The 14938-nt window shown below is 64.1% G+C and overlaps 7 protein-coding genes across 7 annotated transcripts; 5 read left to right on the forward strand and 2 right to left on the reverse strand.

Moving 5' to 3' along the window:
• The first annotated feature begins 51 nt into the window (after positions 1-51).
• AMSG_03541 (COMM domain-containing protein 6) lies at positions 52-1074 on the forward strand. The gene is made up of 3 exons (XM_013904435.1): positions 52-185; positions 269-327; positions 398-1074. The coding sequence occupies exons 1-3, from the start codon at positions 158-160 to the stop codon at positions 905-907; spliced, it is 597 nt and encodes a 198-aa protein (XP_013759889.1). The 5' UTR covers positions 52-157; the 3' UTR covers positions 908-1074.
• Positions 1075-1407: 333 nt separating this feature from the next.
• On the forward strand, positions 1408-5347 carry AMSG_03542 (uncharacterized protein; the record flags this gene model as incomplete). The annotated part of the gene is made up of 2 exons (XM_013904436.1): positions 1408-1806; positions 1893-5347. 2 exons carry the CDS (start codon positions 1408-1410, stop codon positions 5331-5333), a joined length of 3840 nt encoding a protein of 1279 aa, XP_013759890.1. The 3' UTR covers positions 5334-5347.
• Positions 5348-5483: 136 nt separating this feature from the next.
• On the forward strand, positions 5484-7652 carry AMSG_03543 (kelch domain containing 10; the record flags this gene model as incomplete). Its single annotated transcript, XM_013904437.1, has 1 exon — positions 5484-7652. The coding sequence occupies one exon, from the start codon at positions 5484-5486 to the stop codon at positions 7650-7652; it is 2169 nt and encodes a 722-aa protein (XP_013759891.1).
• Positions 7653-7985: 333 nt separating this feature from the next.
• On the forward strand, positions 7986-8366 carry AMSG_11772 (uncharacterized protein; the record flags this gene model as incomplete). Its single annotated transcript, XM_013904551.1, has 1 exon — positions 7986-8366. One exon carries the CDS (start codon positions 7986-7988, stop codon positions 8364-8366), a length of 381 nt encoding a protein of 126 aa, XP_013760005.1.
• Positions 8367-8993: 627 nt separating this feature from the next.
• AMSG_03545 (4'-phosphopantetheinyl transferase) lies at positions 8994-9914 on the forward strand (the record flags this gene model as incomplete). Its single annotated transcript, XM_013904438.1, has 1 exon — positions 8994-9914. One exon carries the CDS (start codon positions 8994-8996, stop codon positions 9894-9896), a length of 903 nt encoding a protein of 300 aa, XP_013759892.1. The 3' UTR covers positions 9897-9914.
• A 116-nt stretch (positions 9915-10030) lies between these two features.
• Positions 10031-12436, reverse strand: AMSG_03546 (NAD-dependent epimerase/dehydratase; the record flags this gene model as incomplete). Its single annotated transcript, XM_013904439.1, has 3 exons — positions 10031-10036; positions 10063-10860; positions 11300-12436. 3 exons carry the CDS (start codon positions 12434-12436, stop codon positions 10031-10033), a joined length of 1941 nt encoding a protein of 646 aa, XP_013759893.1.
• Positions 12437-12730: 294 nt separating this feature from the next.
• AMSG_03547 (uncharacterized protein) lies at positions 12731-14632 on the reverse strand (the record flags this gene model as incomplete). Its single annotated transcript, XM_013904440.1, has 1 exon — positions 12731-14632. One exon carries the CDS (start codon positions 14630-14632, stop codon positions 12731-12733), a length of 1902 nt encoding a protein of 633 aa, XP_013759894.1.
• Between the last annotated feature and the right edge of the window lie 306 nt (positions 14633-14938).

Genomic DNA, 14938 nt, shown 5'->3' on the forward strand with positions numbered 1-14938 from the left:
CCCTCTCCCCGCCTCACTCCCCGCGCCACCATTACCCCCCTCACTCCACCCCACCCCCCTCCCTCCGCTCGCCCCTCCCCGCTACGGCCACCCACCCACCCACCACCGTCACCTTCTTTCTCTCTCTCCCTGCCTCCCCCACGCAAGCACCCACAGCATGGCCTTCCTTCAGCAGGTGCCCGAGGGTAAGTCACGCCAGGCAAGGAAGCAGCCCCTCCCCTCCTCATTCCCCCCATCACACTCACTCCTCCTCCCCGTCATCCGATAGGCTTTGTCCCCGCCTGTGACGTCCTCAACGAGTTCCCCGTCCTCTACGTCGAGCAGCTGGTAAGCCCTTTCCCCTCCCTCCCCCCCCCCCGCCCCCCTTCCACCATCCTCACCCTTTCATCTTGCATAGACCACCGAGGTTGTCCGCTACCTCCGTTACAACGCAGGCGTGGTCTCGGCCAAAAAGTACCACGATGCCCTGCGCGCCGAAGGCGTGGACATTGCGGTCGACGAGTGCCAGCATGCCATCAACGCCATGATCTACCTCATGACCGGAGTCATCAAGGCCCGCCTCAAGCCCAACAAGTTTGGCCAGGCCCTCCTCATGTTTACCGGCCTCATCAAGTCGGTCATCACGGTCATCGTCAAGGTCTGGGCCGAGCAGGCCGAGGTCCTCCTCACCGACGCCACCGCCAAGGAGATCCACGTCGGCGAGCTGCTCTCCCTCGACTGGAAGGTCGGCGTCTCGGTTGCCTCCTCTACCTGCTCCTCGCTCAACACCCCGTTCGTTACTCTCCTTGTCCGAGTCGCCGACGCCGACGGTGTCATCACCTCGCGCGCCTGCGAGCTCTCCATCGCCCAGTTCATGGACGTGGCCCAGAACTTTGAGGACATCGCCGAGCTCATGAAGACTGCCTAGCCTTCTTCAGGAGTGATCCAGGGTCATCAGGCCGAACTTGTGCCTCTCGAGTTCTCTCGCCCCGTCAGCCGCACCACTGTCCGCCACCCGCCACCACCCGCTACCCGCCGGCACTACCCGCCACCACCCCCACCCCACCCATCAGCATCAAACTTGCACATCACCTCTCTTGTAACCTGCGCACGTTTCTCTAGTTACTACAGTACGCACCATCCCGCAAATCCCTCCATGCCCCCCCCCCCCCCCCCCTCCCCGGCCCCCCCCCCCTTCCCTTCCTCTCCCCTTGTCTGCCTCCTGCACCCTTGCCGCGTCACAGGATGAGCACGCCCATCCCCCTGACCACAGCTGCAGGGTTTAGTGATGGTGGCCCACGCATCCTTCCCGCCCCCGGCTCCCTCTTCCACGGCCGTACACTCTGCTCGACCTCCCCCCATTCCCGATGTACCCCTCCGTCGCCTCCCCTCCTGCCTCACCCGCCCCTTTGCCATGTCCGCACCCAGATGGAGGGCGACGCTGCCAAGCCCAACGCTTCATCCCCGCAGGTGACGCCCGCCGACGAGGCGGCACCTGCCGCTGCCGCTGCGGCTGCAGCAGCCGCGGCTGCGATCGCACCGGCGCCGGCCATGTGCCACATCAACATCGAGTACCGCTCGAACCTGGTCCTGACCAACCTCCAGCTGCCTGCGGCGTCGATGGTCCTCGACCTGCACGGGACGGTCGAGCATGTGGCGGCCCTCGGCCACCTGACGTGCTTTGTCTTTGAGCTCGACGGCGTGCCGCTCCTCCCGTACACACCGCTGAGCGAGCTGGGCGTCTCGTGCGACGCCGATGCGCCGTCGACGGTGGTCATTGTCGAGGACCTGTACGACCAGGTCTCGGCGCTCGCCCATGTCAAGCGCGTCTACGACCTAATGGCCCCGCTCGACGAGTTTGGCCTTCGCTCTTTGCCGGCTCGTCGCTCTCGTCGTCGCCGGCCTCGCTCAAGGTCGGCTCGCCATCGGTCCTTGCTGCGCTTGACGCCTCGTTCAACCTCTCCAAGGCGCTCGAGCCGGTGGTGACCGGGACTGAGGGCGATGAGGAGAAGCGGCGCGCCACTAAGCTCGCCAAGCTGTTCGAGTCGGCCGCTGCTGCTGGCATTCCCACGTCGACCAACAAGGGCAAGGGTAAGGGCAAGGGCAAGGGCAAGGGCAAGGGCAAGGGCAAGGGAAAGGGCAAGGCCTCGGAGCTTGCCATGAAGCGTGCCAAGACCTCGACCTACATCGCTATGTCTGGCTACAACCCTCCGCCGCAGAGCCGCGCCATGCAGGGCGATCTGTTCTACCTCGAGGTGACGACGCCCGAGGCTGTCGTCCACGTCACCGCCAACCCGTTCGGTTTCTACATTAACGGCTCCTCGCGTATGGCCTTTGACCCCGAACCGATCAAGGGTCCCCGCTCCGGTCAGGCCCACTCGCTCTTTGAGCTCCTCAGCTCGATCTCGTCCTCCTTCCGTGCCCTCTACAACACCCGCATCACCGAGGGTCAGCTCGTCCTCGAGTCCGGACTTGCCCCGTACCCCACCTTCTCGTGGACCGCCCGCCCGGCCGAGCACACTTTTGACCCGACCCGGGCCGACGAGCAGCTCAACAAGAGCGTCAACGACTTTGCCGCCGGCCAGATCCGCGACTGGAACGAGGAGTTCCAGGTCGCCCGCTCGCCGCAGCCCGGCATGGCTGCCGGCTCCACCGAGGCTGCCGTCATGCAGGACGTCATGTACTCGCGCGCCCTCGCCGACTTTGTCGAGGCCGCTACCCTCGGCGCCAAGACCATCGTTTTCAACCTCAACTCGCTTCCGCCGCTCAACCCAACCGAGCCGCCGCACAAGCACCTTTTCCTCCTCGGCAAGATCTTCTACCAGCTGCCGGGCCGCACCATGGCCGCCACCCGTGACGCCATTGTCAACGACGACGTCGAGGCCGAGCAGGCCTTCAACGACCTCGCCGCCGTCCGCCTCTACACCGCCGCCGTCCCCGACGGCCTCCACACTGTCGGCACGGTTGTCATTCGCTTCCGCGGCCACCTCGTTGTCGCCCAGACCATCATTCCGGGCGTCTTTACCGGCGACTGGTCCGACAAGCTCCTCTGCGGCTCGACTGAGCCGTCGCAGCCGTTTGCCTGGCGCGACGACGAGTTTATCGCCAAGATGAACGACGCCGCCGAAAAGCTCCACATTGCCGCGCGCTCTGTTGTCGACGGCGCCGGCGAGACCGTCACCACTTCGGCCTCGCTCGAGACAAAGGGCATCAAGGGCACCGACGGCCGCTACTACATCATCGACCTTGGCGGCGCCCTGCCACGCGACACAAACTGGCTCGACAACACGGCCAACTCCAACATCGTCCACACACCCAAGGCCCTCCACATGTTCCTCGCCTCGCGCACCCTCCAGCACCGAATCGAGTACACCCGCAAGCACGTTGCCGCCCGCTCGGCCGCTGCCGGCGACGCTGACGCGCCTGCCGACGCCGACCCCAATGCGCCTGCGGCCGACAACGCCGAAGTCGCCCCTGCTGCCGGCGACGCTGTTGCTGAAGCCAAGGCTGCCGCCGAGGCCAAGGCCGCCGCCGACGCGCCCGCGCCCGAGGCCGGCGAGCCCACTGGCGAGCCTTCCGCCGAGCTGCCCGAGTTTGAGCCGCTCGAGCCAATGCTGTTCAACGTCAACCTCTTCCGCTCGGTCTCGTTCCCCGACGCCGACGCCGAGCTTATCGAGGCCGACAAGGCCAACCTGGAGGCTCTCGGCGCCTTTGTCAACGATCAGGTCGTTCCGACCGTTGTTAAGAAGCTGCTCTCGGTCGAGCGTCCGTCGAACGCGGTCGCCCTCGCCGACATGATGGCCGACTACGGCTTGCAGCCGCGATACCTCGGCCGCGTCCGTGCCCGCATCCCGACCCAGGCCGCAGTCGCCGTCAAGCTCGTCACCACCGAGATGGTCGTCACCGTCGCTGCCGACGTCTACAACGTCCTCGTCCGCGACGTCCCCGCTCACGTTCTCGGCGCCTCTACCGCCCACTTCCTCAACTGCCTCTTCTCGACCTCGTCGCTCTCCGCTGACGATGCTCCGGTCATGGTCCGCAAGGCCCGCGCCGCCACCCGCGCCGCCGCCGCCCGCCGCCTCGCGCTCGCTCACGGCAAGACCGTCTCCCTGGACGACGTCGTCTTTATGGGTGAGCTCACGCGCACCTCGCTCTGGGAGCTCCTCAACGCCCGCGGCGTCGCCCACTTTGGCGTCGAGCTGTTCCCGGCGCCTGCCGAGGGCGACGACTCGCCGGCGTACATCCTCTCTAACGACACTTGGTCCGGCGAGAATGCCTTTGACTCGCTCCGTTCGTTCTGCGAGAAGACCGGCCTGCAGCTCAACGCCGCTGCCCCGCTCGCTATCAAGGAGCGCGTGCCGTTCACCCCCGCCCACATCCTCGACCTCCAGCCGCGCGTCTACTTTAACCGTGACACCGCCACAACCAACGACACCCTCGACCGTGCCACCAAGGCGCTCCAGCATGGCAAGCCCGAGCTCGCCGTCCGCTACCTTCGCCTCGTCCAGGACGTCTGCCTCCGCCGCACCGGCTCGCTGCTGAGTGAGGACATGGCGCGCTGCTTCACCCTCCTGGCCATGATCGAGCTCCAGGCCGGTGAGGCCGTCTCGGCTGTTCACCTTGCCCGCAAGTCGGTTGTCATCGCCGAGCGGGTCACCGGCGTCGCCTCGGATGTCACCGCCCGCGCCTACCACATCCTCGGCTCGGTCGCCCACGCCCTCAAGAAGCCGCTCGAGGCCTTCAAGTACCTGCTGCGCGCCCGCAACATCCTGGAAGTCGTCACTTCGATCCCCTCGGTCAATCTCGCCGACATCGACCAGGCCCTCGCGTCGGCCCTCCTCGACCTCCAGCTCCCGCAGGTCGCACGCATCTACGCCACCAATGCCCTCTTCATCTACGAGTCCATCTTTGGCGGCGGCGCACGCGTCCTCGCTGACCCCATCCGCATCCTCGCCCAGGCCTACCAGGGCTGCGGCCAGTTCGACCAGGCCGCCAAGCTCGAGCGCGCCCGCCACGACATCATCCGCAGCATGTTCCCGCAGGAGCACCAGGTTGTCATCGAGTCGCGTAACTTTATCGCCACCTGCCTCCGCCACCACATCGACCGCGCCCAGAAGCAGGATTCGGAGCGCCGCGCCATCGAGGCCTCCATCGCCAAGATCGACGCCGGCGAGGTCGACTCGCTCACCGACGCCGAGTCCATCGAGTTCCTCACCCGCGCCGCCGCCGCCGGCGTCAACCTCTCCTCGCTCCCGCTCAACGCCAAGGTTGACTACGTCACCGGCAACAGCCAGAATCAGGGCAAGGGCAAGGGTAAGGGCAAGGGCAAGAAGGCCAAGTCCAACCGCAAGTAAATCGCTTGACATTCGTCGTCTCGAGCCGCGTCCGTCTCTTTGCCGCCGTCACCCATGTCCGGCACTCGCCTTCACCGCCGTCGTCGACTCCGAGCGCTCACCCGGCAGGCAGGACCCCACTCCTCTCCCCCTCCCCCCTCCCCCCTCTCCATGGCGGCCCGGACTCCGTCGCGGCGCTCAGGCCACTCGGCACAATTTGACCCGCAGTCGGGCGTCATGGTCGTTCTCGGTGGCTACCGCCCGCCGCGGGTCCGCTTCACCGACCTCCATTGTCTCTCGGTCCACACCGTCGAGTGGGAGGTGGCAGCCGGCGCAGACAAGCCGCGCTCACCGGAAGCATCCTCGCCAGGCTCCTCCGCTCCGCCCCCCACCACAGGAGCGCCTGTGGCTGGAGGACATGGCTTCAACAACATGCTCCCGGACCTCCTCGCCCACATCCTTAACGCCGGCGCCGCGGGCCTGGCCGCCAACAACGAGCTGCAGACCGCTCTCAGCGAAGCTGCAGCGGCATCGGCCGAGGCCGAGGCTGGTCGCGATGCCCGGCCGGTGCGCTACTGGATGGAAGATGAGAGCGACGACCCTGCGCCATCGTCACTCATCTCGCACACCTCGGTGCTGGACGGCGCCATCTTGCTCTCGTTTGGTGGCTCGGACGTCGACTTTGGCCTGTCGTCGTCGGCAGCCTTTCATGCCGTTTCGCTGGCGGCCATGCTCCGGCCAGACTCGAGCCACGACCGCATGATGTGGCGCTCGGTGGCACTGACGCCACTGGTGCCCATCGAAGCCGATCCGCCGTACCCCGGGCTTGACGGCGTCGCCCGCGAGCCGCTGGCGCCCGAGCCGAGCTACGGCTCGACCTTGGTCCTTCGCCCGGACACTCTCGAGTTGTATTTGTTTGGCGGAACTTCGGGCCGCAACTTTTTCTCCAACCTCTACTGCCTCGACGCCGCGGCGTCGACCATTCAGATGCTGGTTCCACCGTACCGCGGCGCCGACCCGTTGGCCGCCATGGCTGCAGGCCAGCCGGTTCCACCCTGTGCACCACACGGCCGTTATCGTGCTGCAGCCATTGCCACCCACACTCACATGTGGATTGTCGGCGGTGGTGCCGTCTCACCTCTCGTCTTTCTCCGCCTCTCCGACATTGACATGCCGCCATCCTTCCGTCGACGCTTTGGGTGGAGCATCGACGAGGACGACATCATGGAGACGTTCTTCCAAGTTCCGACGTCCGTCCCGGTCGCCATCTCTATGTACACGTACGAGTTTGCCACCCGTGAGTGGCGGCGCATCGTCCCCCCGAGTCTGACCGGGCGAGGTCTGCCGACCGACGACGAGGTTGCCAGCCCGTCTAACCCGACGCGGCCGCAGCAGCCGATGCCACGGCGGTGTCACTCGCTGTCGTACGATTCAGTCCGCAACGTCGGATACATGTATGGTGGCACTACCGGCTCCGTCGTTCTCGACGACCTGTGGCAGCTGGATCTGGCGACCGGCGCTTGGTCCTGTCTCATTGCGCCTTCAACGCTGCCCGAACCCGAGCCGGCCGCCGACGGCGAGCCCGGCGTCGCAGCCCTTGTTCTCGACGATGACCTCGACGACGGTTTGGGCGAATACGACTATGAGTACGGCACAGATGACGATGAGAGCGACGACGCCGGCTCGGATGAGTACGACGAGTACTCCGAGTCGGCCGGCTCGTTTGAAGGTGACGAAAGTGTTCTCAACAACGTCCAGGGCTTGCTCGATGCCGTGGCTCCGGGAGGCTTTGGTCCGATGACGCCCCCCGGCTCTGGTCAAGGCGCTGCCGCCTCGTTTACAGCTGGTGCTGTCGACGCTGCCTATGACGCTGCCTCTCCCGGCCCTGCGCCCACCCTTGACGACGCGAGCCGCGCTCGGATCCACGGCGCCATCCACATCCCCACCGGCCCCGGTCTCCCGCCGCCGACCTACTTTCACTCGTCGGTTTACGATTCGTATACTCAGCGGCTGGTTCTGTTTGGTGGCTGCCTTGACAACGATGGCAACAATCAGTCGTCGCTCCGCCGGACCAACAAGGTCTCGGTCGTCCAGATTGGGGTGCCGTCGCTCGAAGCGCTGGCGACCACCGCCGTCGCTTGCGCTGCCCAGGACCTGAGACTCACCCGCGACTCGCTAGCCGGAGTTCTCCCGTCGCGGATCCTTGACCGGATATTTGCCCTTGCCCCGCCTCTGGGTGCGGTCCAGCCTGCCATAGACGATAGCGCCAGGCACGAGGCGGCGTCGACCGCCGGCCAGCCCCCCGGCGAGACAGCTGGCGCGGCCACACTGCACTCATGAGCAGCGCGGCAAGTGAACCCGCGTCGAGCGAGAAGCCGAGCGAGAAGCCGAGCTTTGGGGAGGGCATCAAGCGCATCCTTGAGTAAGTTGGGCAGGTAGTGTGATATTATGTGATGTTATGTTATGTGTGTGTGTGTGTGTGTGTGTGTGTGTGTGTGTGTGTGTGTGTGTGTGTGTGTGTGTGTGTGGTGCTCACACCGGCGGCGGACGTGGCGTGGGCGGCGTGTGGGCGGGACGGACCGAGGAAGCATAGCGAACCGGACAATGCACCTGTGGTGCGGCGGCTGCTGACCACGTCTGCAGCCATGGTTGTGGTCCCACTGGGTGTGCTGTATGCGGTGCGGTACGGCGTGCTGCCGGCAATGGTTCCAGACATCACCGACTCGGACGCCACCCTCTATGGCGGGCTGGCGGCGGTGGTGTCCGTCAACGCTGTCATTGCGGTGTATGCATACCTGGCATACCTTGACGATGATTCCGATGCGCGCCGCAAGCGGATGTAAGTGCGGCCGATGGTCCCTTTATGCGGCGTCGTCGGCAGCAGAGACGCGGTCTGCAGCATCGTCCGGCGGTAGCTGCCCACTTGCCGCCAGGGCGTCATGCAGTGCTGAGGCAAAGGCATCGAGGGCAACAACCTCGCCGTGGACCTTGGTGTTGAGCTCCTTGAGCTTGTTGAGATTGGCAGTCGAGAACGCGTCGGTGGCCAGGCCGTGATCGACGTAGTGGACGACTTGGCGCGGGACGGTGGACGTCAGCTCTGCTGCTGCGGTATCGATGTCTGCGTACAGTTGAATGATCGAATTGCTGTCCAGTAGTAGAGGGAGAAGTAGAAGATGTGAGTGGAAGGCGGCAGCTGTAGCTGTAGCCGCGAAAGCGAAGGCACTTGCAGATCGCCCCGCCCCCTTCCCCCTCCTCCCGTCTCCCCCCCTCCCCCCTCTCCCCCTCCCCCTCCCCCACCATCGTCATTTCCCAACCTACATCCGCGCATTCAAAGCCATCTGCGAGCCCTCTCCCTGGAACTCCTCGACAGTGACGGTCACCTGGCGAAGTTCTTCCATGACGTTGTCCACCATGCCCAGGGCAGCTTCCAGCCGCTGGCCCTCGCTCTCGCTCTCGGCCATGAGCAAGACAGCAGACAGCAGACAGCAGACAGCAGACAGCAGGCCACAGCCACCAGCCACCAGTCAACAGCAACCAGCCACCAGCCAACAGCAACAACCACGCACCAGCAACCAGCCAGGCCTCTTCTGTCTCTCCTGTGTCTCTCCTCCCCGCCGACTGGTCAGAGCGAAGTGTGCGTCTCTGCCACCGCTCTCTCCCCCCCCCCCCCCCTCCCTTCTCATGGCTGCTCAAGCTCCCCTCCCCCTCCCCCTCCTCCTCCTCCACGCCGTCGACTGCACAGGCTGGGAGCCCTCGCCTCACACATGGGTCGCTGTCACCGCCGCCCTCGACCCCATAGAGGCCGCCCGTATTGCACGCTTTGTCTTTCCTCGTGACGCCCGGGCATCGGCTTGTGGCCGTCTGCTGCTGCGCCTGCTGCTGGCCACGGTGCTGGCTGGGAACGAGGCCGATCCTTGTGGCCTGGATCTGGTGCTGCATCGAACTGAGCGCGGCCGGCCGCAGCTGGCTGATCCGGCGCCCGGCGTCGACGCCAACATCTCCCATCACGGCAGGTGGGTCGTCGGCGCTGCGATCGGGTGTGGGTCGGATGCACCCGATGCGCGAGTCGGCATTGATGTTGTCACGCTCGCAGTCCGCGGCCTCGATTGTAACGCCTCGGAGACAGACGCACTGAGCGCTGTCGAGACGTACCTGACCGACTTTGCATCGGTGTTGACGCCTGCCGAGCGCGCTGCGCTCCGCTCGCCAAAGCTAGGCTGGCGGGCAAGAGTCAAGACCTTCTTCATTACCTGGGCGGTCAAGGAGGCGATTGTCAAGGCGCTCGGCGACGGTCTGGCCTACGGTCTGGCCAACATTGACGTCGCCTTGGCCGACGGTGGCGTATTAGCTGATATGGAGCTGACACGTGGTGTCGTCGAGCCACTGCAACTGAGCATCACTCTCTCCGGCAAGGTTGCCGACGGTTGGGCGTTTGCCGTTGGCGCACTGCCGACAGACGATGAGCTTGTCGGCGACTATGGTGCATCAGTAGTGGCACTTGCGGTGCAGAGCGCCGACATGCTTCCACCAGAGCCCATCCCCATGGTCATGCACCATGCCGCTGATTTGCTGCAGAGTCGGTAAAGTGCTCCAACTTGTGGACAAAGGCCATCCGCTGGCTCTCAAGCGAGAGCGACGGTCTTGCTGCGTCCTGCATCCACCACAGCGGTGCCGGGATCATAGTCGAAGAGAACGAAGCGCTTGCCGCGGCCGAGCTACTACTCCTCGCGTTGGCGCTAAAGGCAATGACGTCGGCGATGCGGGTACCCAGCGCGGAGATCGCGATCTCGATATGGCGTGGCTTGTACCACGGCGGAAGAATGGCGTCGGGCACCTCGTAGTCGGGAAGGAGAAAGAGGAACACCCGAGTGGCAAAAACTTCCACAGGAACGCCCGTGGCACGGCTCAGTGCATGCAACGGGTTCCTTGCGATGAGCGCTAGCGCTCGGAGCTCGGGGATGAGGATGACAGCCCGAAGCGCAGCAGCAGACAGCGGACGGGCGGCCAGCCGTGCAGCAAGCTCCATGGACGCGAGGGAGGCATGGAACGACACAAAGACGCCCGGAAGTCGGCTTTCCCACTCGGCAATCACCGCGCGCGCCATTCGCCTCGCGCGCAGAAGCGTGCGCTCGCGGTCGTCGTCCTTGGTGGCGACGCCAAGCGCCCTGCGGATGACAGACGCCACACAATCTATGGCGACAGCGTGCAGCCGAACGGTACTGTCCTGCTCGGCCGGAACAACGTAGCCGGCTCTCGCCACATCTTTCTGGATGCCTCGGTCGGCAGTGGAGGCAAGGGCGGCGACGATGGCCTCGTCCGGGATGTTGCGGTGCGAGTCGAGAAAGAGCGGGCGAAGGACTGGATGGGAGATAGCCGGCGCCCATCCGGACCACGATGGGTTCGCTGCCTGGTCCTCGGACGCCCGCTCTAGCCTGTTCAAAAAGCTAAGCACTCGTCCCGCAGCCTCTGATCGCCTCGCACCGCGGGCGGCGTCGGCGGCCGCCCGGAGCTCGACGCGAGCTGAGAGCTCATCCGGCGCGAGCATGCACTGCGTGCCCGCGGAGGCGCACCGGTCGCATGCCTCACCGCCAGACGGCTTCATACATACTGTGTAGTCGGCAAAACAGAGCGCACACGGTGGCGCAACCCGTTGCCCGCTTCCAGAGGCCATGCGGGCGAGGGCGGGACGCGGCGCACGGGGAAAGGGTGGGGTGGCGGGACGAACGAGCAGGCGCCGCTTGTGGCCGACCAGACGTGTCCGAGGGTGAAGAGGGATGAAACGTATCGGCTGCAATTGCGGGGCAGGGAATGGGTCTGGGGATGAAAGAAATGGTATGATATGTGGTACTGATAGTCGATCGGGCGCGGTTACTGGGTTGCGCAGTGTGTGGTCGGGAAACTGAACGTGAGGGAGGGAAGGAAGGCCATGTCAATGGCATTCATGACTAGGAGGGGAGCGATGGCACGCCATCAGTCACAGTAGCGACCTCGACCTTGAGCTTGGCGTTAGTCCGCAGATCTTCGACGGCGCTGACGATGGTCTCGTTGACTGGGGTAAACTCGAGGCCGAGCTCGCGGACCTTGGTGTTGTCGAGGTGGCAGACCTTGGAAAGGTTGGTGCGGAGGTAAGAGCCAACAGCCTTTGGCTGAAAGTATGACGCCATCTTGGTGAGGCCGGTTCCGATCTTGCACGAGAGGTCGCGCTTGGGCAGCGGATGGTCCGGGTACTTTGTCTTGAGTAGGGCGACGGTGTCGGCCATGGAAATGGCATCGTGCGCGGTGAGGTAGCGGCCCTGGGCGGCCGGGTTGGTCAGTGCAAGCGTGTGGGCATGGGCGACGTCGTGGACATGGACAAAGCACCAGTTGAGATCCATGGTTGCGGGATACTTGCCGTCCATGATATCGCGCAGGATGCCGTTAGAGGTGTTGACTGCAGGGCTCGGCTCGGGCCCGACAATGACAAACGGGTTGATGACAACGAGGTCAAAGTTGACGGCCGCCGGTGGTGGCGGCGTCTCGATAAGACCGTCGGTGGGCAGGTCAGGCAGCGGAATGGGTGAGCCGACAAACTTCCAGGCCTCTTTCTCGGCGAGAGCCTTGGAGGCGTAGTACGGGTTGCGCGCAACGGTCGACTTGACGTTCCAGTCGGTCTCGGTGTAGACGTGGCCATTGTCGGGTGAGTCGGTCACCGCCGCCATCGACGAGGTGAGAACGACACGGGCGACCGAGGGCGAGGCAGCGGCGGCGGCGAGGGTGTTGTACGTGCCCATGACCGCCGGCCGGAGCAGCTCCTCGACGGGATCGTTGACATCGAGCACGTACGGCGAGGCCGTGTGCATGACTGCAGCAGTGCCTGCCGCGGCGGCAGTCAACGCCTCGACGTCGTCGAGCTCGGCCGGCACAAGCTCGAGCGTGAGCTCGGGGTACTTGTCGGCGAGCGCACGGAGGTGGGCCGTCTTGGACTCGTTGGCCAGGCTCGACGGGCGGAGGGTGCCACGGACCGAGTAGCCGGAGGCAAGGAGGTCGGCGACGACGTGGGTAGCGAGGAAGCCATTGGCTCCTGTGACGAGAATGAGTGAGCCCGGCGGTGGCGGGAGTGGCGAGGCGGAGGCAGAGGCGGACATGGCTGACGTGTTTGGCTTGGCGTCAGGTGCTTTTGGGAGACAAAGGTTGTCGAGGCTGAAAACGTGACCGGCTCCTTTTTCTACGTTGACTGGAGTGCGGAGCTTGGTGCGGCGCGGTGTGACCCGGCAGAGCGGCGATGGAAGCGCAAGGCCACGGGAACGGTACGGGAGGGGGCTATGAGGCACGGGCTTGGATGCTTTGTTGTGTTGCATGAACGCGCAAAAAGGGTGGCTCCTTTGTTGTTGTTCTGTTGTTCTGTTGTTCTGTTGTTCTGACGAGCGAGACCAGACGGCTCATGCCCAGTACTTGTAGCACTCCGTGACGGGCATGTACTGGTAGTCAAAGCATGAGGTCGAGTGGGCGGTGATGTTGTTGCAGAGGCCAAGCGAGTTGACGAGCGGGGCTCGCTTAGAGCCGAGCCCATTAAAGTGAACCGTCATGCACCATGAGAGATCCATGCGTGGATCCCCAGTGAGGGCCGACCAGCAGTTGAGATTGAGTGAGTTCTCGAGCATGTTGTGGAGCTTGAGCTTGGACTTGGGTCCACGCTTGCCATAAGGGCCTGCGAGGCGGTCGAGGTTGTCGAAGAAGCAGCTTGAATAGGCGTTGACTATGGGTGAGCCGACGGCGAACTTGGAAAAGTCGGTGCTCATGCCGTACGGCTTGTCGAGCTCACAAAGCGACATACACTCGCCGTCATAGCCCTTCTCGCCACGGGCTTCGGCCTCCTCACCAAACACCTCCAGGATGGTCTCGGTCAGCGCTGAGTTGTCGTCCCACACCAGGAAGCGCCAACGCTTGGCGAACATGCGAGCGATAAAAGCGCGGGCCCACGGGGTGTTGCGGAAGACCATACCGCCAAATCCGTACGACATGGACCGCTGCTGCGGCCAATGCGGCTCGTCCATGATGATGATGTCCTTGTCCGGAGCGAGGTCGAGAAAATCGGCAATGTCGACGTCGGTCCGCTGCAGGTACTGGTCACCGCCGGTCATCCACACAAAATCGAGGTTGTCCCGCTCGAAAAACTTGAACATGTTGGAGAGGGTTGACCACTGCGGACCAAGATTGTACCACCCAAGGTCTCCCTTGGCCGACCCGGTGCTGAGCTCATCAACCTCGTCGGTCTTAGCCTTGAACTTGGGCTCGATCAGCAAGTTGCCGAGGGCAACAACTCGGTTGGCCCGCTGTATCATGAGGCTCTTCAGCTGCTCAAGGTTGTCCTCGATGAGACTGCGGACGTGGGCGAGGACGTAGGCCTGCTCGCCCTTGGCGTCGGCAAGTTTGCTGTCGATGGCGGAGAAGACCACTTCCATGGCCGACTTGATGTTCTGCTGGACGCGGGTGGCAATGTGCCTGTACGAATGGAGTTCCTTGATTACCGATGGGCCCTCGTCAAGGATGACCTTTGCCATTGCCTCTACTGAGCGGGTGTTCGCCGGGCCCGTGCCCGCCCTCATCACCGACACCACAAAATTGCTGAGCAGCGAGGGCAGCGGGTCGTGCTTGGAAATCTGGTCGCGCACCTCTTGCAAGTGCACGTGCACCTTTTTCATCATCGGCGCATTGCCCTGGATGTGCTTGGTACCGGTCTCGTCAATGAGGCCGAGGAGAAGGAGCACGTTCGACGACGCGAAGAACGTGTCGTCGTACGAATACAGCACCTCATCCGGAATAAAGTCAAAGGCAGAGTACGGCGACTCGGAGACCGGGAGGCCAAACAGGCTTAGGATGTTGTTGCGGAGTCCAAGAACCGAAATCTCGTACTCGAGCACGTCCGCTGGCGTCGTATCCCACAACGACTCGTACCCGTAGTTGGCCGCGTAGCACTCTTTGATAAAGGCCCACTGCCGAAACGTGTCCAGCGACTTGGTATCCGACCATGTGTACAGTAGGCCATTGTACTTAGACCGCTTGGACGATCTGCCAAGCACAGACGTGACCGACTCGACAAAACTGTCTGAGTCGGAGAGCTGGCGCGACCGCGACACCATGTCCAGCTTGTCGCCGGGCTGCATCACCCGCCGCTCACTGGCCTGCTCGTCAGCGGACCTTCGCGAGCTTCTTCCGGGCAGCAGTAGCGCAATGAGGACCAGAATAGTTGCCGCGATCAGCGCCCGCTTGGCACGAGTGTTGGCTGTAGCCACCGCCCGCCTGTTCTTCCCATTTTCATCCACCACAGACTCGCCCGCCATCCTGCGGGTCACGAACCACCCTAGGCTCGCCATGAGCGGCACCAGTGTGAAGCCCAAGAATGTCGTGTGCATTTTCCGTCTCCACTTGTAACAACCTGCTTTGCAGAAGACGGGTGCTTCCTGCTCTTCGCCTTGCCCCCCTCCCTCCCCGCTGCCACCCAAGCGCCGTTTCGCTGTCACCGCCAACCTCATTCGTTTCTTGTTCCGTTTCTCGCCTCACCACTCCCGCAAACTTGTGCCATGCGGCGCAACGCGCTGGGTTTTTGCGTCGGGCACTGGTGTTGTTGTTGCCACCAACGCCACCCG

This window comes from Thecamonas trahens (assembly GCF_000142905.1).
Source record: "Thecamonas trahens ATCC 50062 unplaced genomic scaffold supercont1.13, whole genome shotgun sequence".
Classification (NCBI taxonomy): Eukaryota; order Apusomonadida; family Apusomonadidae; genus Thecamonas; species Thecamonas trahens.

Excerpts from the sequence above, each read along its gene's own strand:
- AMSG_03541 (XM_013904435.1), top strand. The coding sequence starts at position 158 with ATGGCCTTCCTTCAGCAGGTGCCCGAGG. Across the intron at positions 186-268 it reads CCTTCAGCAGGTGCCCGAGG|GCTTTGTCCCCGCCTGTGAC; the intron begins GTAAGTCACGCC and ends GTCATCCGATAG. Across the intron at positions 328-397 it reads TCCTCTACGTCGAGCAGCTG|ACCACCGAGGTTGTCCGCTA; the intron begins GTAAGCCCTTTC and ends CATCTTGCATAG.